Source organism: Neoarius graeffei, chromosome 27 (genome assembly GCF_027579695.1).
Source record: "Neoarius graeffei isolate fNeoGra1 chromosome 27, fNeoGra1.pri, whole genome shotgun sequence".
In the NCBI taxonomy this organism is placed as follows: domain Eukaryota; kingdom Metazoa; phylum Chordata; class Actinopteri; order Siluriformes; family Ariidae; genus Neoarius; species Neoarius graeffei.
Window position 1 is genome coordinate 52,739,507 of NC_083595.1, and position 15,681 is coordinate 52,755,187.

The following is a 15,681-nucleotide window of genomic DNA, read 5'->3' on the forward strand; positions in this document are numbered from 1 at the left end:
TTTGCATGTTCTCCCCGTGTCCGCGTGGGTTTCCTCCGGGTGCTCCGGTTTCCCCCACAGTCCAAAGACATGCAGGTTAGGTTAACTGGTGACTCTAAATTGAGCGTAGGTGTGAATGTGAGTGTGAATGGTTGTCTGTGTCTATGTGTCAGCCCTGTGATGACCTGGCGACTTGTCCAGGGTGAACCCCGCCTTTCACCCGTAGTCAGCTGGGATAGGCTCCAGCTCGCCTGCGACCCTGTAGAACAGGATAAAGCGGCTAGAGATAATGAGATGAGAATGAGATATTTGAGCTTGTGTGACTCATTTCTCCTCCTCTTCTTCTGCAGATGAAGATATCTGTAAGCTCTACTGCATCGCAGAGGATTTCGATTTCTTCTTTGCCATGGCCAGCAAGGTGAAGGACGGCACGTCGTGCTCCGATCTCGCGCCAGATGTGTGTATCGACGGGATCTGTGAGGTACTGTGAGGGTTGGAGAGGCCACACTGGTTTATTTGAACATTTCCACAAGGTCCAGGTGAACACAGAGACCAGATCAGCAACCGAAACTCTACTGTACTCAACAAACAGCTGGACAAGACGATCTCAGAAAATCTCACATACAGAATAATAATAATAATAAAAACCCCTCAAAACTGTGAAAAAGATTCAACTTAGTTTTATTCCAATTCTCCTCTTCCACCGTTCCCTTTTCCTTTATTCCTCTGTTCTTGGTTCTTCCTCCATATTTATTTCTTCTGCTGTTCTTAGTCTTTGTGTCTCTGTCCCTCTGTTCCTTTCCATCATTCTTTTCTTGTTCTTCTTCCTGTTCTCTGTCACTATTCCTCTTTTTTGTTCTTCTTCCTCTTTTTCCGTCTTTGTTTTATTCTACTTTTTCCTTTTCTGTTTTCACCTCTATTCTCCACTTGGTGTTTTTCTCTTCAAAAAGTTATTTTTCCTCCGTTTCTGTTCCTCCATCCTGTGCATCTGCTCTTCATCGTCTGTTCTTTCTCCATTCTTCGTCACCCTCTGTTCTTCTGACAGTCATCTCTTATTTCATCCTCTGTTCCTTTCCTTCTGCTGTTCTTCCTGTTTCTTTTCATTCTCTTCTTCCTCCCTTTCTTATCCAGTGATATTCTTTCCTTTACTTCCATTTCCTGTATCCTTTCCTGGTCGTCCTCTGGTACTCTTGAGACGAGCAGAAGACCAGCTTTAACCACCTCCTTATTTTCTCCCTCTCTTTCTGTTCTTCTCTAGTCAGTGGGATGTGATCATGTTTTGGGCTCCAGCGCTGCTCTGGACGTTTGCGGTGTGTGTAAAGGAGACAACTCCACCTGCAAGCTCTACAGCGGCCGCTACAACTTACAGCACCGAGCCAACGGTAACGTCACAACAGCAGGAGCAAAGCTCTGATTGGTTGGAATTAGGGTGAGGGGCGGGGCTTGTAGCTTTAATTGTAACCCCAGCTGCATCACATGCTACAATACGAGCGACGTTTTCCGTCTGTATCCAGAGTACTACCCGGTGGTGACGGTTCCTGCTGGAGCTCGGAGCGTCCGTGTTCAGGAAGTGGAGATCTCCAGCAGTTACCTGGCGGTTCGAGGCCAAAAACGTGGTTCTTATTTCCTGACTTCTGATTGGACGGTGGACTGGCCGGGAAAATTCAACTTTGCAGGAACCACGTTCTTGTATCGGCGCTCGAGTACTGAACCTGAGAGCCTGTATGCCCCGGGACCCACCAATCAAACGCTGGTGTTTGAGGTGAGAAGATTAAATCTTCTTTTTAATACCAACCTCGTTTTCATGGTCAAACAAATAAACAAAAATATTTGCTGAACTGATTTTCTTCATCCTCGTGCGTATTTTGATAAATGCCCAACCGAGTGCATTCACAGCGGAGCTGATTTTCCTTTAGCCACGCCCACAGGATTCCATAAAAGGTAAAAAGCTCACAGAGAGCTGAAAAATGACAACTCACAGGTTTATATTATTGTGCTCGCTATTCCAGCTCATGCGCAGGGATGTGTACGGCAGACGCACTGCATAACGGATTATATAGAAAAAAAATAGTTGTTATTGCAAAGCTTTCTGTAAAGAGAAATGTGTTTATTGAACATTTATTGACGGAGTCTCACACGTCAGCGCTGTGGACCATCTCCAGGACAGACGGGATCATGGTTTACATTTTCTCTGATTTTTTTTTAATTAAATTCGAGAGAGAAAAAAAGAGAGGCTGGTGATGGAACGTGTGTTTATAGCTGCTAGAATGAAAGTGAGAACAGGAAGTAACTTCAATTGTGCCACTTCCACATCATTAAATGTAACAATAAAGGAATAAAAAATTAATTGTAATCCTTGGCTGTGATATAAAGAAGTATAAAACACTTCAGGATGTGCTGGATCAGGAAACTCGTCTATATAATTCATCACAACACCTGTCTGATTATTTTCCTGTAACAGCACAACACGGAGAGTTTTATTCCTTATGTATAATGTATCTTATTTATTTATCTATTTAGTCAGTCAGTCAGCCTAAAATCAGAGCTCCTGATGAGTTTACGAGCAAATTATTTCCAAGGGCACAAAATCCCCCTGAATAGAATAATAATATTACAGCACCATGAATGAACCATCAAATTGTGCCGTGTCGTGTTTTTCACCTCAATAAATCACTGCGTTGTCTTGTAACAATGAGACCAATAATGAGACACACATCGTAGTTACGATACATATTTATTCCTTTCTTTGACAACGCATGCCATGCGCCAGAAACAACACCACCCATTTATTATGGTGCGATTCTGCTGGGTGCCTGGGGGACAGCAGTGAACCAGCGCCTTCACTTTAATAATAATAATAATTTCAATTTATATAGCGCCTCTCTCACACCCAAGGTCGCTTTACAATTAGGGGAAAAAAATTCAAAAATAAAAATAAAGAGAGAGTCCACCAAAAGAGGGTCAGGATGTAATTCCAATGGCATAGCTACCAGAGTCCCACCAAAAGGCCGAGGGTGTGTTCCACACCACCTGCACAGCTGCCACTGGGCAACATCGCTCAGAACACCACACCAAGCACAAAAGCGCCACTGCACAGAGCACTGGACAACCCCAATGTTAAAAAGAGCAACGAGCTCACTGCAATCCATAGTGAGGAGCACAGGCACCAACCATGGCACACCAAGGCCTGAAGGGAACCGACACCAACAACCGGGTCTGAAACTACGCCACAACCGGTGGACAAAACACTCAAAGCAAAAAAGAAACATCAAACTACACAAATACACACACACACACACACACACACACACACACACACACACACACACACACACACACACACACACAAAGAAAAGCTCCAGTGAAAAGGGGCAGCCAAAATGTGCACGGCGTACTCTCAACTTTACAGCACTACTGTAGAGTTACTATCCAATATCATACTTGATATGTCAAACAGCTGTCTGGTCTACATGCATGCAGTGCCATTAGGATTAATCCCCATGCACCTGTTCCTGATTAGAGCTAAATCACAGCGCAGACATTTATATAAGGACTCTGAGTAACACACAGACTTTGTGAAAGCCTTGTATTTTGTGTCTCTGTTCTGGTTTTGACCCTGTTTGTGTTTTTGAGCTGTGAGTATTGTATTCCCTCTGATATCCTGTCTAGGCCTCATGCCACCACTGCCTGGTTTTCGACTCGTTTTGGATCTGTTTGCGAGTGTGATTTCAATAAAACTTCCTGCGATTACATCCGTCTATCGCCCTTACACGGCACAAACTGTCACCTGTCCAACAAGCGAGTGGACTAATAAAACTGTTTTAACTTGTTTTATATGAAACTGTCGTGAATATTTTCTGTAAAATGTATTAGTAAATTACAGTCTCATCATCTGTAGCCGCTTTATCCTGTTCTACAGGGTCGCAGGCAAGCTGGAGCCTATCCCAGCTGACTACGGGTGAAAGGCGGGGTTCACCCTGGACAAGTCGCCAGGTCATCACAGGGCTGACACATAGACACAGACAACCATTCACACTCACATTCACACCTACGCTCAATTTAGAGTCACCAGTTAACCTAACCTGCATGTCTTTGGACTGTGGGGGAAACCGGAGCACCCGGAGGAAACCCACGCGGACACGGGGAGAACATGCAAATTCCGCACAGAAAGGCCCTCGCCGGCCACGGGGCTCGAACCCGGACCTTCTTGCTGTGAGGTGACAGCGCTAACCACTACACCACCGTGCCGCCTAAAAAAAACATCTATCTTATGGAAATAAAGATACAAATTTCGTTGTCTGGTGGTCAAGTGTTTGTGAGATATGTTGTCTTGCACGAACAGTTGGGGTCCCTGTGGTGGGACACAGACGTTGTTCATATGGTCGCAAAATCCATCAAATATCAGGACGATGCTTTGCCATGTTCTCTTAAGTCTGGAGCTCCACTGTAATATATAAAAATACATCATGAGCATATTATAATATTTAAAGGAAAACACAAAATTACCAAAAATCTGGACACCGTTTTATTAATTTGGGAACGGGAGCAGGAATAAAGTGAATCTTGGCCACAGTCAGTAGTGAAGTAAAACATCTGTAAGGACAGGAGGATAAACACGGACGTGGTGCTGAGGTTCTGAAACGGTTCAGTCCAGACAAAATATTCATTTTGGTTTTGAGCTGCTTGTGGTCGAGTAGAGCAGGGTCACTCGAGTGCAGCGTGGTAGACTGGCATCTCGTCCAGCGCAGACACATGCTCTTGTTCTTCTCACGACTGTTTTTTTTTTTTACTTTTACAGTATAAAAGCATCAGCGTAAGCATTTTAGAAAAAAAAAAAAACCTCTATACAGCTTCTATAAAGTCTGATTAAGATCCAGGCCATTTGCTTGAAGGCTTTTAACATTTCTAACATCTCACCTGGGTGAGAATCACGTCTCGAGCCCAGACAGGAACCCCCGTATGTAAAACCTTGTCGCTGAATTTGATCCCGGTTCAGCTTTAGCATGAAGCTAAGCCGCTAATCTGACAGTGCCTGCTCGGCTAGACTGAAGAGTGTTATTGTGCGTGTTGTGAGCGAGCTCGGAGATAATCTGACAGCCGCTTCCTGTTAAACGTGAACACACTCCGAGTTCAGAGGGAGCGAGTCAGAACGGGGGAGGTGTGGAGACTTAATCTCCACTTCTCAGGATTGTTCAGCTTTCAGAATGCAAGCTATCTAATCATTTGGGATACAATTGCAGGGGTTTCTGAAATATTATTCTTTAAAAGTGCATTATGGGTGTTTTGTATTGTCTGAGCTACACACCTCCTGCAGTGGATTGTGGGGATTTCAGAAGTGCACTAGGACGCCTACAGACGTGATTATAAAGTACGACATCGTTATTCTACAGAATTACGTCTGTAGTAATTAGGGTCGATTCACACAGGATGGGCTTGTCCTTCCGTGTGTGTGTGTGATTATATGTGCTTGTTGTAGTGTTTGACCGTTAATACTTTATCTGTAGACTCAGTAACGTGATGGGAAATTAATAACTGAACATAAAAAACAAACAAACAAACAACCACAACAAACCCAAAACCGCTGTCTCTCTGAAACATTCTTTTGAACGTTGTATCTGTTTTTCTCCTAACAAGTTTCACATTTGATTTCAGGACTTCCCGGTGTGAAGAAAAACCATGAAAGTAAAATTTGGCCATGTGAACGTACAGGGTGTTAAAAATGACCAAAATAACAGATTCTGATTAAATCCCAGAGAAACTCGGGTAATAATTACATGATACACCTCCACATGTCAAACTAATCCCATCCAAATAAGGTCCAAGATACTAAAATGATCCATCTAGTGCATTATATAGTGAAGAGGGTGGAGCTTACTGTATTAATATTCTGTATGAGGGTTACGTGGTCCAAAATGGGCCTCATTACCCAATGAGATCAAAAGTTTTTTCTTGAATAACTTTTTTTTATTTTTCAAGATATTTATGTGGACACTGTCAGGCACATAGATGGTTGTATACTGAATACAAAGTCTGAAAAATTAGTAAAAACTAACTGTGCAAATTAGCCTTTAATTAGTATTAATTATGTTAATTAGGTAAACTGTTAAATCGGTACACTCAATAAAAAAGTAATAAAATATTATTTCTAATCCCCTCTTTGTGCTCTGTAGGCCTTTGTATTTCTCAGTAAGCCCTACTAGTGTTTATATGAAAGAATATGATTATTTTGATTAATATTCACAGCTTTCAAGGCGGACCTTGAAAAAAACTGTCTGATCCACATCCAATAAACAATTCACATTAACTGAACTGAAAGACACTCGCGTTTCTAACTTCCGTTTTTTAAAATCTCATTCTGACCACTAAGATCTCAATATTTTTCATCAAAACAACTCCGGTTATATTCTAAAATAGTTATTTATATGAATCCCTTTGATTTGAAAAAATAAGTAGGTAAAGCTATGAAAACTCATTTCAAAGTCTCCCGTGAATCATAACATCAAAACTAGCAGAGGGAAAATTTTGCTGAATCCTTCATCAGAAACAGTGAGAGCGAGAGAACATCCCTATAAACGTGATCTGATTGATATTGATGAGTAATCCAGTGGGAAACCAATCAGAAAGAAAGAAAGAGAGAGAGGGAGAGAGAGAGAGAGAGAGAGAGAGAGAGTGTGCCTGACCGCTTTCCCGTGACTCAAAAAGCACCGGCAGTTTCCCGACGTCTCGCGAGCAGAGTTTTTACTCTGTTGTACCGACTTCAACCTGCCGTTACTCCCAAAGCACTGAGCAGATCTTTACCAGATACATTTCTTTGGAAGGCAGAGATTATAAGCTTTTTAGTGTTCATAATAGAAAATATTCAAGACTTAAGCAATGACAGGTTTGGAAACTCAGATGAGCGTCTGATATGCCTACTTTTAGTCAAATTAATTTTAACTCAAAGAACAAAGCACCATGTGTGCACAAGAGCATTGATTACTTTCCAATAACAGCAGTTTCCAAAGTGTTTTATTCCTCTCAGACCACAGCAGATTGCAGTTTTGTTTGAATTAAATAATGAAATGTCGTACTTTTTATCAGTTTATAGTTACAGTTAATGTCGTGGAACGTCTGTGAAAGAAGTTAGTTCCTGTTTTAATTTGTGTTATTCTCTCCATATTCACTGGATATGAGTAATCGCACCCTGATTGGCTACTCTACTACTAGGATATCAGCTCATACACTGTGAGTAGAGAAAAACAAAATGGCAGTGTGTTACTGAACCAACCAAAGATGAAATAAAAACTCTACTTTGAAAACAAAACTCCAAAAATGCAAAAAAAAAAAAGCAACAAAATATAGAATCAAAGTATTTGATGGTAAGAACATCTTTTTTTTATTTTTCAAGAATTATTATTATCGCATTTTTCACAAATTGCTCCTGTCATATCACCCGTTTGTTTACATTCTAAGCGGAAATTAATTTGTCGGACATTTTGTATAAAGTTTTTATTTATCGAATTTGCAAAAAATAAAAATGCTCTATTTCTCAAAATTAGGGCTGCGTACCTAAACGTAACATCAGGTACAGGTACCGGTACAGAGGTTTAGGTACAGGTCCACACCTGTACAATTTGACAAATTAACATGTTCTTCTGAACTTCTTCAATAATGACAGAAACATTAATAAACTGTTGACAACTTGTCAGTATCTTTATTCAAAGAAAACCAAACATAACTAGGTTTCCTACCTCACTTCTCAGTCACCCTCTCAGTCTCACACTTAGTTAACTTGGGACAAAAAGTCATAAGTTGTCTCACAGTGAGACAACTTGTGTTCTGGCCCCCTGAAAACTTTGTTATGTGATCCCAGACCTTACTGATCTTCCCACGTGGCATGACAAACAAATTCACTCCGCGCAGTCCGCGGCCTTTAACTTACGCGGCAAAATTACACAAAGCAACAAAGGCCGCCAATGCCAGCAAAGGAAAAATGGCTGACCTGCTTTTGAGTCTTTTTGACCAATCAGAACACTGGATCAGCCAAGCTCTTGCAATGTCTCGTGAGACTGTGGCGAGAGGATCTCAAATCAAAGATGGCTCTGATTTCAAGTTTCAGCATGGCATTTTACGTCTTTTCCAGTGCTAAATTTTCGTCTTTGTGGTAGGATTTACGCATCTTCAGTCACAAAATAAACATAAGGTGTAAATTTATAATCGGTACAGTACCGGTACTTCATAATCCGGTATTTTGGACCTGTACCGAATCGATTTTCACGGTACAGTACCGGTACACAGCCCTACTCAAAATCCAGTGAATGTGGATAGAATAAAACAGTTATTCCACTCAATCACGTCGTACAACCCCGATTCCAAAAAAGTTGGGACAAAGTACAAATTCTAAATAAAAATGGAATGCAATGATGTGGAAGTTTCAAAATTCCATATTTTATTCAGAATGGAACATAGATGACATATCAAATGTTTAAACTGAGAAAATGTATCATTTAAAGAGAAAAATTAGGTGATTTTAAATTTCATGACAACAACACATCTCAAAAAAGTTGGGACAAGGCCATGTTTCCCACTGTAAGACATCCCCTTTTCTCTTTACAACAGTCTGTAAACGTCTGGGGACTGAGGAGACAAGTTGCTCAAGTTTAGGGATAGGAATGTTAACCCATTCTTGTCTAATGTAGGATTCTAGTTGCTCAACTGTCTTAGGTCTTTTGTGTCGTATCTTCCGTTTTATGATGCGCCAAATGTTTTCTATGGGTGAAAGATCTGGACTGCAGGCTGGCCAGTTCAGTACCCGGACCCTTCTTCTACGCAGCCATGATGCTGTAATTGATGCAGTATGTGGTTTGGCATTGTCATGTTGGAAAATGCAAGGTCTTCCCTGAAAGAGACGTCGTCTGGATGGGAGCATATGTTGCTCTAGAACCTGGATATACCTTTCAGCATTGATGGTGTCTTTCCAGATGTGTAAGCTGCCCATGCCATACACACTAATGCAACCCCATACCATCAGAGATGCAGGCTTCTGAACTGAGCGCTGATAACAACTCGGGTCGTCCTTCTCCTCTTTAGTCCGAATGACACGGCGTCCCTGATTTCCATAAAGAACTTCAAATTTTGATTCGTCTGACCACAGAACAGTTTTCCACTTTGCCACAGTCCATTTTAAATGAGCCTTGGCCCAGAGAAGACGTCTGCGCTTCTGGATCGTGTTTAGATACGGCTCCTTCTTTGAACTATAGAGTTTTAGCTGGCAACGGCGGATGGCACGGTGAATTGTGTTCACAGATAATGTTCTCTGGAAATATTCCTGAGCCCATTTTGTGATTTCCAATACAGAAGCATGCCTGTATGTGATGCAGTGCCATCTAAGGGCCTGAAGATCACGGGCACCCGGTATGGTTTTCCGGCCTTGACCCTTACGCACAGAGATTCTTCCAGATTCTCTGAATCTTTTGATGATATTATGCACTGTAGATGATGATATGTTCAAACTCTTTGCAATTTTACACTGTCGAACTCCTTTCTGATATTGCTCCACTATTTGTCGGTGCAGAATTAGGGGGATTGGTGATCCTCTTCCCATCTTTACTTCTGAGAGCCGCTGCCACTCCAAGATGCTCTTTTTATACCCAGTCATGTTAATGACCTATTGCCAATTGACCTAATGAGTTGCAATTTGGTCCTCCAGCTGTTCCTTTTTTGTACCTTTAACTTTTCCAGCCTCTTATTGCCCCTGTCCCAACTTTTTTGAGATGTGTTGCTGTCATGAAATTTCAAATGAGCCAATATTTGACATGAAATTTCAAAATATCTCACTTTCAACATTTGATATGTTGTCTATGTTTTATTGTGAATACAATATTGGTTTTTGAGATTTGTAAATTATTGCATTCCGTTTTTATTTACAATTTGTACTTTGTCCCAAGTTTTTTGGAATCGGGGTTGTACATGGATTATAGACAACTCAGTGCTATACGTCGTGTCGGCTATCAGCTCATGTACGACTCGATTTTGCGGAATAGCTTAATTATAGTCGCTATAAACAGTTGTTCCCTCACCAGCTGCTCTTTTGAAGTTAATAATAATTTTAAAAAAGCAGCTTGTCCTGTTCGTGAGAAAGTGCAAAGTGTAAACTTTGTCCTGAAGATGTCTGAAAACCTACAAAGGAGCGCTGACGCTGGAGACTCCTTCCATAAACATTAATTCAATAATATTTACAATCAAATATCCCTGTGAATATGCCGTTACTATAGAAACAATAAAGTATTAGAACAAGGGCGTTAATATAAACCTGTGATTTGTATCTGCACGTTCGAGTGCCCCTTGATTCGCTCTGTACAGCTTATTATTTGTGACCGTGCCGTCATTGTGTTCCCTCCAGGCTAAAGGTTGCCAGATTGTACAGGGAAAAAAAAAATCCCCAAACATTAAGAATAGAACAAAGCCCCTGTTCTTTCTGGACTTTTCCACTCCATTTGAGCCAAAACCTCGGGCAGTCTGCCGTGACCCTGGCTCAGGTCTAGTGGACTTCCTCCTCGGTTCTGTCCCAAATCCGAGTCAGCGAGGGGTTTTGTAGGACCACCCACCTGACCCGCAGGACAGACGATCAAGACGTCACTGTGGCTGACTCTCACTCGGGCGTCTTCCCACGTCTGAACCCAGCGGACCTCCGTGTGCACGAGCACTGAGGGAGTTTCTAAAAGTGGCACACGGAAATTTGGAAATGAAGCAGTCGGTGTGTGTGAAATGGGATTTTCACATCCAATCAGTTCCTGTTCTGCTGATGTGACATGACACGTCTTCTGGACTTAGCTGCTACTGATTACGCTGATCAAAGTCTGACTCTGTGCTTCTCCACACATAAAGGAGGCGGGGCTAATAGTGGGTGAAGCTTGAACCTGCACCAGTCACTGAGTAACCAAAAGCTTCCTGAGCAAATGAAAGCTAATCTGGAGGATGAAGGAAACTTTGAAAGCTAATCGAATGTGGGAGTGTGAGCTGAGAGAGTCAGGGCTAACAAAGCTAACACAGGGAAAGATTAAAAAGCAAGAGTAAAATGGAACTGAAGGAAAGCTAACTTAGTAAGGAAAAGGTTCACCAGGGAGTGAAAGCTAATCTAGTGAGAGTATAAAACCATCCTAGTGAGTGATGACTAACCTGGAAAGCGTCACAGCTAAACGAGCTGGTGGGTGAAACGTAGGTGAGCAAGACGAACAAACTAGACGAGCAAGTAAGAAGGAAAGTAGAGAGAGATATTTGAAGATATCCAAGAGAAAAAAATATTCTAGTAAGAGGTGATTTTTGATCTCGGAGACAGTCTTGCGAGTCAGCTGACCAATGAATGAGTCAAACCTCGCAACTCAAAGCTAACCTAACACGTGTGAAAAAAGTGCAAAGCTAAATTCTCATCTCATCTCATTATCTGTAGCCGCTTTATCCTGTTCTACAGGGTCGCAGGCAAGCTGGAGCCTATCCCAGCTGACTACGGGCGAAAGGCGGGGTTCACCCTGGACAAGTCCACACAGAAAGGCCCTCGCCGGCCACGGGGCTCGAACCCGGACCTTCTTGCTGTGAGGCGACAGCGCTAACCACTACACCACCGTGCCGCCCCAAAGCTAAATTAGCAAGATCAAAATGTTAACAAAGCAATAATGAAAACATGAAAACTTACCTGTGAGTCTTAGCTAATTAGTGAGTAACCTAATGCTAACCTAGCGACTCAAAGCTAACCTAACTCTCTCCTTGATCAACATCAACAGGCGGAGTCTCAGACACGCATCTGTCAATCAAGCAGCTCATTAGAATATTAAGCCTCTCCCATTATGACAGTCTAATCTTCAGTGTTTAATGTTTGCTGAATGTGTGTGTTTGTTTCTCAAAGATCCTTGTTCAGGGTAAAAACCCAGGAGTGCTGTGGGAATACACCCTTCCACTACAGGAGAAAAAAAACACTTACACGTGGAGAGTGATCCGATCAGACTGCTCCGCCTCGTGTGCAGGAGGTGAGAGAGAGAGAGAGAGAGAGAGAGAGAGAGAGAGAGCGAGCGAGCACGTGTGTGTGTGTGTCAGAATGAAAGGTTGCTTGTATGCATGTACATGAGGGTTGTGGAAAGGGGTTGAGCTTGTGTGTGTGTGTGTGTGTGTGTGAGAGACAGTTTTGCCCAGATGGATCAAAAGCACCTTTGTGAACAGGACAAATGCAGTCCGTCCTCCTGTCCAACTTCACCACCACACACACGTTCATTAACTAAGGATTGTGTGTGTGTGTGTGTGTGTTTTGTGTACCCTTTTCTTGATGAAGTCAGTTCATAGACTCGCTGAATTTGAGTCCTCGCTCCAGAAACGTGAGAAAAGTGTTTAAAATACCCACTCTCCTGTTGAGAGTACTTCTTGTGGAAACGCACCCAGCGTCCCAGAATTCCAGACAAGGTTCTGATGGAAACACTGGCTCTTCCTGGGTTCCTGAGAAGTTCTTTGAGATTCAACTGAGTGAGTTTGGTAGAAACGTACACGCTCGAGTTCCTGAATCGGGTTCTTTAGTAGAAACCTGCCCACATTTCCAAACTTTCTGAAACTCTTCTCTGGTAGTAACGGGCCTACAGCTGCAGAAAGCTCCGTCTAAAGTTCCACAGTGACTTAAAGGGTCCGTCTGGAGGAAACCAACACAAATGTCCTGAGTTCTTTAATGGGGAGTAAAATGGGCTGGAGATGGTGTGAAGTCCTCAGGGGGAAACTGGTCCAAAATGTGTGGAGGCAAATTCTCTGAAAATAACTGTGAAAAAAAGATTCGTGGTGTGTGTGTGTGTTTCAGGTCGTGTGTCGGTGAAGGCCGTGTGTGTGCAGGATGAACAGGTTCAGGTGAACTCACTGTGTGACTCTCACAGCAGACCCACGCTGGCGTCTCAGCTCTGTAACACACAGCCGTGTCCGGCCAGGTAACACACCACACCTTTATTTACAAACTCTGTGTGTGTCTTTCTTTCTGTATGTCTGTCTTCCTGTATGTGTCCCTCTGTCTGGCAGTTAATTCATGTGTTTATCTGTCTGTGTCTCCGTGTCTATCCATCCATGTGTGTCTGTTCATTCCTTCATCTATTAGCAGGGCCGGAGTGGGCCCTGTTTTCAGTCCGGGAGTTTAATTCACATTCAGGCCACTTTGAAATGGAGGAGGAATTTGAGTACATTAAAAAAGATAAAACAAATAACTGTTCTTTCACAATGCTTTTTATTTGGTTTAAATTCAGGTAAACGTCACTTCACTTTAACAATATAGGTTATAATTCAAATTAACATAAAACGAAAGATAAAAATTAAGAATAAAAGTTGTTTGTACAGTTATTTAACCAATCAAACTGCTGGATTATCTGCATATACATTTATCTGTGTCACCAACATGTCCCAAAGTTCCTTAGTGAAAATATTTGAAAACACATCCAAAGGACATGCATCTTCAGAAATCGGCATCTTCGGCCCGGGTGTGGGAATGAACTTTTACGTCGGGGGCGAAATCCAGCTGACTGCCACTCCAAATAGCAAAGCAGCGAGTATGGCTGATTGTTTCGCGTTATTTAAGACGAATTACAGAACACATTTTTAGTCACATAGTCTTAAAATAACGAAAGCACCCATCTCGCGTGCATTTGAACCAATGCTTGTGCATTACATGCCGCATACGCCTCGAAAATAATGGCAAGTCAACAATGCTGGGTACTCAGCAACCGGCAGATAAAGCGTGAGGGCGCATTAGGCAACTCAAAAATGGTTAAATGAAATGTAGGCTAAAGCAAGTGTTCGATTCTGCTTAGAATATTGGCATTATTTAACAACAATTATTTAACATCAAATATGACTTCTAGGCCTATGTGTTCATAACCACAATGTGCGCACGCCTGTGGAAATGCACGGTGTGACAGCGAGATGAAATAGGCTGGATGAGGACATAACGCGCAACAGCACATTTGGGACCTGTTCATCTAAAATTGTTAATAATGTAAAGCAATGTCCGGTTCTTCTTAGAATTAAGACATACACCACATCTATACCGTGTAAATTGCGAGATTTCACATGACATCAAAAAGCTGAATTGACATCGCAAACTATCGACACATTATAGGCCCAGCATAGACTGATAAAATCGACAAACAGGGTTATCATACTCCATATCTTTCGTAACCTACCAGCTGGTCTTGAGAACATATCTGTCAATTTGGCACATTCTGCTGCCACCTCCTTCCTTTTTTTAAGCTTTGCCCTTTCGGTTCCACCTGGCCTCTTTCTGCCCTCCATCACTGACGCGCGCTGTTTCGCGCCAATGTTGTTTAAGTTCCCCGCAATACAGAGGAGGAGTCTTGGACCAAACCAACTGCAATAGAGGGGAGGGGAGAATTTCCTTATTTGGTAGCGCCTATTTAATCTGCTGCGATGCTGTCGGCGTCTGGGCTGCCATGTGAAAATGCAGAGTGCAGTTGAATTGATGATTAATGCAAGAATAAGATCAGTGACCAAAATTAGTGAAAATTATTTTCCCCATGCTCCAAGCAGGCCACCATTGATGGTTTGGGCCGGGGATGGTCCCGGCTAAATATAGGGCCACCCCGGCATTGTCTATTAGCGAATCTAGATGTTGCTACTGGAATCAGTATTTCCTTCCTTCTCTCTCTCCTTTCCTTCTTTCTCCCTCTCTCTCTATCCTTTCCTTCTCTCTCTCTCTCCCCTCCATTTCCTTTATTTGCTCTCTCTTTTACTCCACTACTGTTTCTCTCCTTCTTTTTGAATCTGCTTTTCTTTCACCTTTTATCTTTTCCTCTCTTCTTGACCATATGCTCCATGTGTCCTTTCCTGTCTCTCCACCTCTCCAGTTTCCAGCTCTTCGTTTTCATCGTCTCATATTCTCATCTTTCTTTTCTTTTCCATCCATATTCTCCTCTTCGCCGGTCACTCTTTCTCTCCTCACTTCTTGCCTTTTATTCTTCTCCTTCAGTCTCTCTTCCTCCTCAGCTCCCATCACCTCCTGCTCAGTCTGTTCTTCAGATGAACCTCTTGGGGAACCCTTAAAGGTTCTCTGTCTGCCAATTACAGGGATCTAAGAATGATAGAATGAACCTTTTGAAGAACCCTTTTTCTGAGCATGTCCGATTCCTTCCCTCTCCATCTTTCCTCTCTTTTTCTCCAAAGTAAACAGGATTAACGTAAATTCTAGACGAGCCCAGTTTGTTCTGCCAATCCCAAACCAAAGTCCCACACACCACCACTTTACCCCCCCCCACACACAGAGTGTTAGCTTTCCTTCAACTTACAAGAGGATAGAAATAGAAAGTGAAGGATACAGTTGCAGAAGGAATAGAAACCCTTTCCCATCATTTCAAAGAATTTATGATTTAAAGTGCTGTTGAGCCACAAGAACTAAATCAGTGTTTTACAACATTTACGCTAAAAAAAGTCACTCAACCCTGGGGCACTTGCAAAGATTAACCTCCACCCAAATGATGAGAGGAGGAGAAGAGAAGAGTGAAGAGAATAAAAGAATGTAATTCAAAGCACTTCATTATCTGTGAAACATGGCGGATGTGAATGTTATATTTATCGATACAGCAGCAAAGAGGGGCAGTTACAGGTGGTAAAAGTCAATAAATTCTTTACTCTTAAAATGTTAAAAGTGCAATGACAAGTTATTTATCTGAATAAATAATCTGGTGAAAGTTG

General features: G+C 42.2%; 1 protein-coding gene across 1 annotated transcript in view; it reads left to right on the forward strand.

Annotated features, from left to right (window-relative positions):
- The window catches only part of adamts18 (ADAM metallopeptidase with thrombospondin type 1 motif, 18), a 95,582-nt gene that overhangs the window by 65,900 nt on the left and 14,001 nt on the right, over positions 1-15,681 (forward strand). Inside the window, exons 14-18 of the mRNA XM_060911222.1 lie at positions 330-460; positions 1,238-1,361; positions 1,494-1,741; positions 11,861-11,981; positions 12,791-12,914. Of these exons, the coding sequence (XP_060767205.1) occupies positions 330-460; positions 1,238-1,361; positions 1,494-1,741; positions 11,861-11,981; positions 12,791-12,914 (748 nt within the window). The remainder of the gene's footprint in view (positions 1-329; positions 461-1,237; positions 1,362-1,493; positions 1,742-11,860; positions 11,982-12,790; positions 12,915-15,681) is intronic.